The sequence below is a fragment of the Miniopterus natalensis genome, chromosome 22 (assembly GCF_054644295.1).
Source record: "Miniopterus natalensis isolate mMinNat1 chromosome 22, mMinNat1.hap1, whole genome shotgun sequence".
Taxonomy (NCBI): domain Eukaryota; kingdom Metazoa; phylum Chordata; class Mammalia; order Chiroptera; family Miniopteridae; genus Miniopterus; species Miniopterus natalensis.
This window is the reverse complement of record NC_142102.1, coordinates 14,018,288-14,027,527: the sequence shown is the minus strand read 5'-3', so window position 1 is coordinate 14,027,527 and position 9,240 is coordinate 14,018,288. Positions and strand designations below refer to the sequence as shown.

Here is a 9,240-nt window from a genome sequence, read left to right as displayed (position 1 = left end):
GGATTAGGGAGGGAAGCCCACGCATTCCAGCTGCGCCCCTGCCCACAGGCTGTGGGCTAAATGCCAGGCATGTGCTCAGTTAATCCGAGGACCTGGTGGGATGTCAAGTGAGTGCCCAGTGTCATGAATCAGAGGGTGATGGACCCTCAGCAGGGTGCCTTGCACCTGGCCTGTGGACCAGACCTGGCTTCCTCTAAAGTAGCAGAAAGAGCAGGGGTCTCAGGGCCTGGTGACCACCAGCAGCAGGGCCTTGGAAGCCCATCCCTGGGGGTGTATGGACTGAGGGGGAGGGGGAGGAGCAGCAAGCACCCCTCTGTCTGCATCATCACGGACATCTAGCACCCAGTCTTTATTCATTTTTTAAAAAAGGAAATCCAAATAAGTTAGCAAAAAATTACAAAACAATAGCAAAACCACACGATGCTTTAGTTATCAAAGGAAATCACCCCAAGAGCCCCTGCCCCCCACCCCTGCCTGTCCCTGGCAACTTTGCTCAGGACACTTGGTCAGATGGCAGCTTCACAAACAACACACAAAACAAACAAAACATAAACCCACTGGAAGGTTCCCAGTATTCGCTGCAGAATCTTGGCCCCCCAGGGACTTGGGAACAGAGGACTGTCCCTTTCTTCTCTCCCAATTTAGGGCGGGCCCAGCCCGGCCACTGGCATCAGGAGGAGGCACGGACAGGAAGTTCAGGGTGGAGTTGAAGGCTGCGCTATAATCAAAGGGAGGCTCCTGAGTTTGCCCCTGAGCCGGGGCACACGCGGGGTGCTCTGGTCCCCTGCTTTATCTCCCTGGAACGGGGATGGCCCGTGCTCTGAGCAGTCAGCTAAATGAGAGCACCCATTCCCTCTCTGGGTGGTGGATTAACCTACGGGTGAGGAGGGGGACAGGCTGGCTTTCTGGAATCAGGACAGCCTGGCTTAGGCGGGCCCTCTGCAGAAGTGGCGGCATCTGTGGACAGCCTGTGGGCCCCCTGGACGCCGGCCCGGCAGACAGCCTCAGTTGGGCATGGTTTCATCTGGGAAGGCCACAGAGACGTCCTCCATGGTGATGCTGTCCACGATGGAGGTGAGCGAGTGCAGGTTGTGGGTGTCCGTAGGGTCAGCTGTGAGCAGATGGTCTGTGGGGAGGAGGTGGGAGGGTGTTACCTGGGCTATACCGGGTGTCTCAAGACCCAGGCCAGTTGGGTGAGCAAAGGTTAGGAGTTCTACTGCTCATCCCCACAGCACGTGCATGATGTGTGTGCCTCCTCTGTGAACTTGCTCGTGGGGCTGGGGTTGGAAGCAGCTCTTCCGACTGCGGTGGGGGTGGAGGTAGGTGGAGCTGTGATGGCGTGTCCTGGGAGATGGACCTGCCCTTGCTGGTCAGTTAAGCAGCACTGACTCAGTGACCCCCAGGGACCCCTGGGACAGGGACAGTCTCCTCCCCTTGGAGAAGGTCAGGCAACAGGCACCAAGTACCAGCTGGGAGTTGCAGGAGGCTGGGGCCTTTTTAACAGGTCAAGGCTTCAGGGAGGCACAGGGCTCCCAGTCCCCCACTGGGACCCTGGGTTCAGTAGGTCCCTTCAGAGGCCAAGGGAAGAAGCCAGGGGCAGGGAATAAGGTAAGAGGGGCCACCTGGGCTGGACACAGGCTGAGGGATTTGAGCCAAGCTGATCAGGGTCCCATCTCACTCACCCGCTGGGTTGGGGCCGAACTCCAGGGCGCTGCCCCACTCTGGACTGCAGGAGGCGCTGTGGGAGCTGCATTCACTGGGTACCTGCAAGATGCCGAGGCCCAAGGTCAGGCACAGCCATTCCAGGTGGTGTCCTCTGTCCAGTCCCATTGGCAGAAGCTCCTGTGCCAAGGCTACAGCCCCCTAGCCCAGGTCACCTCCATCAGGGAACTTCACAATTAGCCAATTAGCCCCTTCCCTGCCTCCACCTGGCCTTAGATCCCTGGTTTCCAGGCCTTTCCTGGCTTTCAACAGCTTAAAGGAGTGTCTGGTTTTCCTGACCCTGGGATCAGGGTGTCCGGTCCAACCAGGGCCTCTCTGTGCACGTGCTGGGGTTCCAGGTAGGGGGCAGAGCTGTCCTCACCCCTGTGCTTGGCCCTGCTCTTGGGCCCCATCCCCAGGCACTGCAGCCAGCTAGCTCTAGACTTGCTCCTTGACCCCTCCTTCTGTCCTCTGCCCACCCCTCCATCTCTGCTTGTCCTCCCAAAGTCATTGTCCTGTCTGGAAAGGACACTGAGACATGGGGGTCAGCTGGACAGCCCAGCTCTGACAGAGGACTGTCAGATGAGCCCCATGTGGGGGGCTGAGGCTGTGCCTCCTTCCCCGGGGCAGGTTGGGGCAACCACTTACCCCTGCTTGGGGACCGCCCCCGCCGCGGTAGCGCAAACCCCGCTCCTCCTGGTTGAGGGAGCTGAGCAGGGCCTGCAGGCGCTCAATGTACTGAATGGCACTGCGCAGAATCTCCACCTTGGGCAGCCGCTGGTTGGGGTTCAGCAGGGTGCTCCTCTTCAGGGCCTCGAAGGCCTCGTTCACTTTCTTCAGCCTGCGCTTCTCTCTCAGGGTGGCCGCCCGCCGCCGGTCCACGGACACCGACTTTCTCTTGCACACCTTACACGCCCAGGGCAGGCACTGGCCCGGGCAATGCTCGGGGGTCCCCAGCCCCTTGTCTTCGAGGGGCCCCCGGGCCTCGGGGCTCAGGCTGAGCTCAGTCCGCTCGTAGCCTGGCGGCTCAAAGCCTTGGAGATGGACGGGCAGGTAGTTCTCCCCGTCGTAGAAGTGGGGCTCCTGGTAGAAGTAGGGGGGCGTCTCATACAGCTCCATGGGGTCGGAAGAGGCTTGTTCCTGCCACCAGCCCCCAAGCTCCTGCAGCCCCTCACGCCAACTGCTGGGTGCCATTTAAACCCTCCCCGCTGGCATGGAACCAGAGATAAATATAGCCAACGCCACGGAAACCTGAGCCCCCTCTAAGCTGTTGCTGCACATCAAGACGTTCACAGCGGATTAGACGTGAACCCCCCTCTGCCTGGCCTCCACCCACCCACCCAGCCTGCCTGCCCTGGCCATCAGCTCCTGTGCCCCGGGAGGGAGGCCACGGGTGTAATTCGATTAGTTTTCATTTCTCCGCAGCCCCCATGGGGCAGGCAGGGGAGGTGGGGGGACACACATTCTCATCTGCTCCTTTCAATTACTCCTGGCGGGGGGCCTGCCTGCTCTCTCTTTGCTAGTCCTAAAGAAGTGAAGTTGTGGGTGGGTTTCGGCTGGAAGGGGGTCTCACGTCATTTAATTCACCCCTCCGCTTCCTGACAGCACTCTAAGCCACTCGTCAGCCAGATGAGACTCCCTCCCGGAGGGCAAGGCTGCTGCTCGGGCAGGGCAGGCGTGGGAGCTCAGTGTCCGGGGACAAGAAGGGCTGAAACTCGGAATAAGTGGCTTCCACTCCTGGGTTTCCATAGCAGCTCTGACATCGTGTCTCTTAGGGCTCATGTGACTGGGGATAAATTGAGGAAAGAGGAATTTTGGGGTCTTGTTTCTCTTTTTGGCAGGGGTCAGTGGAAGTCCTGAATGCGCTGGTCACGTGGCCTCCATCCCCACCGTGGAAAGCCAGCGGGAACAGAGCCCTTCCACGCAGTTTAAATCTCCCCTCTCCCTCACCACCTGGCTTGGTGCTGTGTGGACTAAGTCTGATCCCTCCTCTCTGACAGATGAGACTCATGCTCAGTCCCACACAGTGATGAGGACAACAGAGGAAGAGAAACTGTGTGGGGACTTTGAGAAGTTGTCACAGGGAGATGCGAATGCAGCTTGAAGGACCCTGCTTCCCTTCCTCTCCTCGTCTGTGGGGAGGAGCCAGGAAAATGCTGGTGTCCCTTGGGGTAGGGAACAGAGATGAGACCCCAGTAAGACCCCAGCATGCTGAGGGGGAGCAGAGAGGTCAGCACAGGCTCCTGACCTATCTAGTAAGTGAGAGAGAAAACGACTGGTGGGGGCTGGGGGCTCGAAGCCCTGCTCTGCCCAACCAGCTGGACAGAGGAAGAATGTTTCTAACATGCACACACCCCAAAAAGGAAAAAAAGAAAACTTTGCCTCAGTTTATACTTTAGTCTTATGAGCCCTGAGCATAGGAGTGATGCTGCAGTTACTATGGAAACCTAGAAATTGCATCATTTTGTCCTTTTGGGATCCAATCTGCCCCCAAACAGCGTGTCCACATCCTCTAAAAATGGGAGCAGGAGAACTGGGCTTGTTTTGTGAGGATTTCCAGGATCTCACTGTCTAGTTGGTGAACCTGGACACAAGTGTGAATGTTAAGTTAAAATGCGAGAAAGTTATTTTAGTTCTGTGGGGGCTGCCATCCCTGGCAAATGAGTGGGTTCATCAAAGAGGCGTGTCAGGAGTTCGTAGGATCTGCGTGAGGGGCAGAGCACCGCTGGGTCGGGAGGTCACACAGGGTCCGGAAGAGAGGAGGAGGGATGGGGAAGGGTGGATGGGTTTGGGTGGAGTTCAGGGTTCCACATAGGCTTGCAGAGGTCGGGGGGTGCCCAGCTGGGCATGGAGGGGTCACCACGCGTAAGACCCGACAGTCCTTCAGGAGCAAGGTGCCGAGATCCTGCATGCAGAACAGCCCACTCAGAGGCGGGAGGACGTGTCGACCGGGTGAGGACAGGTGTATCAGCTGGCAAAAGGATGGTGTGTGTATGCGCGTGTGTGAGGCAGGTGAGTGGTTGTTGTACTGAAAGGGCACCTGGCCGGTGGAGGCACCTCTCCTCCACACCTGGCCTCTCCCTGAGTCTGTTTCCCTGGCTGTCCTCATGGTCTCCAGGGAACCAGAACAGCGGAGATGGGGGAGGGAAAACCTGGCCCCACCTGCGTGTGATGTATATTTTATTCAACACTTTCAGTCAAGAAACAAGTCTTGCCCACCGGGTGTTGGATGCCAGGGTCAGTGGTGTGAGCAAGACATAAATATGCCTGCAACACACAGTTGGGTAAGGAAGCTGAGCAGCTTTCTCACCAAGGTAGAAAGTGTTCGGTGATAACACAGAAGTGTGATGTGACCCAGAAAAGGGAAGGGTCTGTCCTTCCCTCCTGACCTGCAGACTCAATTTCCTGGGGTCAGGGTGACCTTGTGCGTCTGCATTTCGGAGACTCCATCTGTAGGTGAGTATGCGTGTCTGAGTAAGTGGCCTGGGGACCTTGTCACGACCCTGCTCCGGGCACAGGCCCTCCCAGGACTCAGAAGACAGGGCAGCGCAGTGTCTCTGACCTCAGCACCCTGATGGAGGACTGTCCCTTTACCCACCTTACTCGTCTCAGAGCCGAGCTGTGGAGAAGCGGCACCTGGAGGCCTGGCCTTCCTCCCCTGTGCACCCTGGTCTGTCCCCCCACCCCGCCCTGAAAGCTGCCCTCTGATGGACAGGAACACATTGGGGCCACCACAGAGCAGTCTTTGTGCTCCCAGCAGCGAAGATCCATCAGCTGCGACCTGACAGCAGGGCGTCAGGCCCTAATCCCCACCCTACTGGCCTGGGCCCACAGGCCCCTGCCCCAAGGAGCCTCCTGCCCCAGCAGTCCTGGCCCCTCCAGAGGAAGCCCTTAGCCCCCGCCCCACTATCCCAGCTTGGCTATTTGCATGCTGGGCTGACCGTGTTTGCATGGTCTCAGGAATCTTCTTCATCTGCTCCCCACTCCTTCCTCCCTGTCTACTGCTCACCCATACCCGGCTCTCTGACTCCCAGCACCTCCAGTCCCAGCCACCTCTCAGGTGGGCGGACTTGGGTTGCCAGGTTGCTTGGCTAACGTCCAGGCAGGTTTCCAGTCCAGAGTCTCACGTGCTGGGAATCAGGGGGAGGGTCTGGAAGGGTGAGAGCCTCTGGCTTCTGCAAACATGCCTGAGCTCCGTTCTCTGGGCTGAGTCCATGGCTGGGGTGGCAGGAAAATGCTCCCACAGACCCCAGAAGCCAGGACAATGGATGCAAACCAGCATCAACTCTCTGTGGAGCAGTAGCTTTGCAGTGAGAACAGATCACAGAATCAGAAAGCCTGAGCTGGGAGGCACCTTGAAGGTCAGCAGTCCACCTCCTTCCTCCTACACACTGGAAACAGGCCCAGAGAAGGAAATTGACTCGCCCAAGGGTACACAGAGTACTAGTGTCAGAAAGATGAGGGGTGCTGGCTCTTGGTGCCTGAGCTCAGGCCTTGGGGCTGCGTCAGGTACCTCCTCTCCTCCCCGAGGCTTACAGGTGGAGAAGGCCGGGCTCTCACAGTGAGTACATGCTTCCCAGTGGGCTCGGGCACAGGTGGGAGGCCCTAGGGATTTGGAGGTGCTCTAGGCTTCGAATGGAGAGTTCAGGGAGACATCAGAGAAGTAGTGATGGAGACATGGAAAGAAGATACACGAGGGCTAAGGGGCATGGGCTGGGGAGACGGGAGCCTGAGGGCTTGAGATAGGAGAGTTTGGAGGCAAATGGGAACTGGCACGGGGGTGGGGGGTGGGGGGGTGGGGGGGTGAGGAGCAGTGAGGGCAGGGGCCTGGAGGTCCCACATTGTCTCCACTGAGGACAAGCATCAGATAGCCACTGGGAAATCCCTCCCTGCCTGGAATCTGCAGCCCAGAGCCAGGCTCACTCACCAGGAATCTCTGGCCTCTGCCTGGGCGAAGGTGAGGCCTGGAGCCGGAGCCAGAGAGGAAGGTCCTTGCGGAGTGGGGGGTCTGGGGAGGTGACTGGTGGTCACAAAGCACAGAGCTGGGTTTAAAAATAACCCGATGGGGCTCAGCAGTGTGCGTGGCAGTGAGAACCTGGCCTTTGGAAGTGTGGGTGAGGACTTCTTATGAGTAGTTCCTGAGCCGGGCCTTCAGCGCCCAAGAGGGGGAAGTTAAGGCCAGTGGAGGAAAGAACCCTGGGTCAGGAGCCAGGCGCGTTGCTGCCCTTTCTCCTCTCTGGTTTACGGTCTCCCCGTGTGTATATCAGGGTGCTGGACTGAGTGACCCAAATGGCCCCTTGAAAGATGGCATTCTTGTTCCACCTCAGCACGTGGGCCTGCAGGTGCTCATGGGGTCGGGTAGGAGAACTGTTCTGAGAGCCCTTTGAGCCAGGCCTTGCCCGAGGAATGGACCATGTCCGTGGGTGTCTCTTCCTTTCCCGTTGCCACATCTGCTCCCACACCCAGTCTCTCTAAAATGCCACCGATGGCTCTCTGGACCCATTCCAACCCACCTAGACCTGGCATCTATCTGTCCTGCTTACGTCTGGACTCCTCCCCCTCCTGCCCTCCCTTCCAGCCGCCCCATTCTGCCCTCCTCATGGGTCCAGAAGCCTGAGAGGCCACACCGCCCCCTTCCACCCCCTGGACAGCTTCTATTTCTGCCTCTTTGACAAGTTGTGACATATTTGGGAGCAGCTGCCGCCTGGGTGGAGATGCCTTTGCTTTTCTCCTGGCTCTGTCTTCTCCTCCCCAATGCCTCTCCCATAGCCACCCCTTCCCAGAATGTGCTGTGGGACCCTCCCTGCATTCCCCTCTTGGGAACTTGGATGTCCAGCTTCTCCTGGGCTCCTCAGGGCTGGCCTGTGCTCTAGACTGGCACAGGGGACCTTCCTGGGATGGAAAGGCAGGGGCTGCCTGTGAAGCACAGGACCAGCTCTGCCACGTCACAGGCTGTGTGGCTTGAGACAAGTCTCTTCCCCTCTGGGTTCTACTTTTCTGTCTTTAAAATGGGATGATAAACAGTGTTTCCCTGTCAGCCACTAGTTCTGTTGCCTGTTAACTGTAGGGACTTGGAGCTCCTCTTGTCTTCTTGAAGGACTTTATCCCACGTCTCTCTTTTCCCCAAATATCTCTACTTCTCTGTCTCTGCTGGCCTTTCCCCTGAGCAGAAACATGCTGAAGTCACTCTCATCAAAACCCCCCTCTTCCACACTGCCCTCAGCTAAGGCTCTGTCACAGCCTCTCCTTCGTCACCAAGTTTCTGGGATGGGACTTTACACTCACTGTCTACTCAGTGCCTTCCACCTTCCCTGAGACACCGGACACCTCAGCAGGTGCCAGCTCCAGGCGACAGTTTCCATCTCACTCGATTGCTCTGTACTGCTCATCGCTGTTGGCCACAGTCCCCTGAAGCTCTGCTCTCCCAGCTCCCACGACCCCCAATCTCCTGGCTCCTCCTTGGGTTTTCTTCTCTCGTGCCTCCCTCCCCCCTCTTCCTCCTCACGAGCTTCTCCGCCTGCCCTTTAAGAGGGACCTCTCTTCTTAGACGTCTCCTCTGCAGCCCCCCGGGTAACCATTCTCTGACCTAGGGCTCCCTCCTCTGTGTGCGATGCTGGTAGAGGTTAGCTGCTTGTGCTGTGGTGTGCGGATGGCTCCCACGCCTGTACTCTCGCCCTGAACTGCAGGTCACAGGCCCAAGGTTATGGTGGACGGCTCGCTTCCATGTCCTGCAGGCTCTGGAATCGAGTATGTCTGTTGATGACTGCAGCCATCACCCACTCTGTCACGCCTGGCCTGGCTTCCCTGCCCTTCCCAGGCTTTTCTGTTGTTTGTCTGTCCCCGGGCCCCTCAGATCCTCTCTACTGAGTGGGTGTGAGACACGGAAACAAATGTTCCTGGGAGTCAGAGCAAGTCCATCTGCTGCGTTCCCCGCATAGCGGGCGGTGGGGATGCCGCATTCCGCCCTCAGGGCCCTGGTGCCCGGGGTGTTCTCCCTGAGCTGTGTTGCCCCAATCCCTTCTTCTCAGGGGCTTGGGCCAGCAGATGGCCTCCTGGTGGCAGGGGTGGGGTTTGGGACAGGCTGCCCAGCCCCAGGAACTTTTCTCCACCAGCCATTTCTGTTCCCGACATTCCTCAGACCCGCACAGCCCCAGCGCTTACCAGCTCCCAGGCTCACCCTCATTGTGCCCCCCACAACGGTGGAGACACAGCCCTACCTCCCCTCAACCTTTCTGCCCCTGCAGTTGGGGAAGTCGAGGCTTCGGGAGGAGGGTCAGGGAACTGGACCGGCTGAGGCTCAGGCCCCTGCCTCGCTCACCAGTCCTCCCCACCGAGTCTTTCCTTAGAGCTGCTTCCACAGCCCAGTGTCTGGCTTCCCACGTCTCCAGGCACCTGCCTGTGCCTCATCTTTCTTGGCTCTGACCTCGTTTCTGAAAGTGACTGTTTCCTTTGCTGGCTAGTGAGGCTCCCCTACTTCCTGGTCCAGGCAAGGAGCAGTGTCTTCTCAGATTCCCGAACCCAGAGCCGGCTGGATTCTGC

At 58.5% G+C, this 9,240-nt stretch overlaps 1 protein-coding gene across 1 annotated transcript; it reads right to left on the bottom strand.

Annotated features, from left to right (window-relative positions):
- Positions 1-334: 334 nt before the first annotated feature.
- Positions 335-2,939, bottom strand: LOC148090731 (myogenin). The gene is made up of 3 exons (XM_087829240.1): positions 2,350-2,939; positions 1,683-1,764; positions 335-1,126 (listed from the first exon to the last, which is right to left on the bottom strand). Exons 1-3 carry the CDS (start codon positions 2,893-2,895, stop codon positions 1,005-1,007), a joined length of 750 nt encoding a protein of 249 aa, XP_087685366.1. The 5' UTR covers positions 2,896-2,939; the 3' UTR covers positions 335-1,004.
- Between the last annotated feature and the right edge of the window lie 6,301 nt (positions 2,940-9,240).

Excerpts from the sequence above, each read along its gene's own strand:
- LOC148090731 (XM_087829240.1), bottom strand. The coding sequence starts at position 2,895 with ATGGCACCCAGCAGTTGGCGTGAGGGGCTGCAGGAGCTTGGGGGCTGG. Across the intron at positions 1,765-2,349 it reads GGGGCGGTCCCCAAGCAGGG|GTACCCAGTGAATGCAGCTC; the intron begins GTAAGTGGTTGC and ends GGCATCTTGCAG. Across the intron at positions 1,127-1,682 it reads GTTCGGCCCCAACCCAGCGG|ACCATCTGCTCACAGCTGAC; the intron begins GTGAGTGAGATG and ends TCCTCCCCACAG.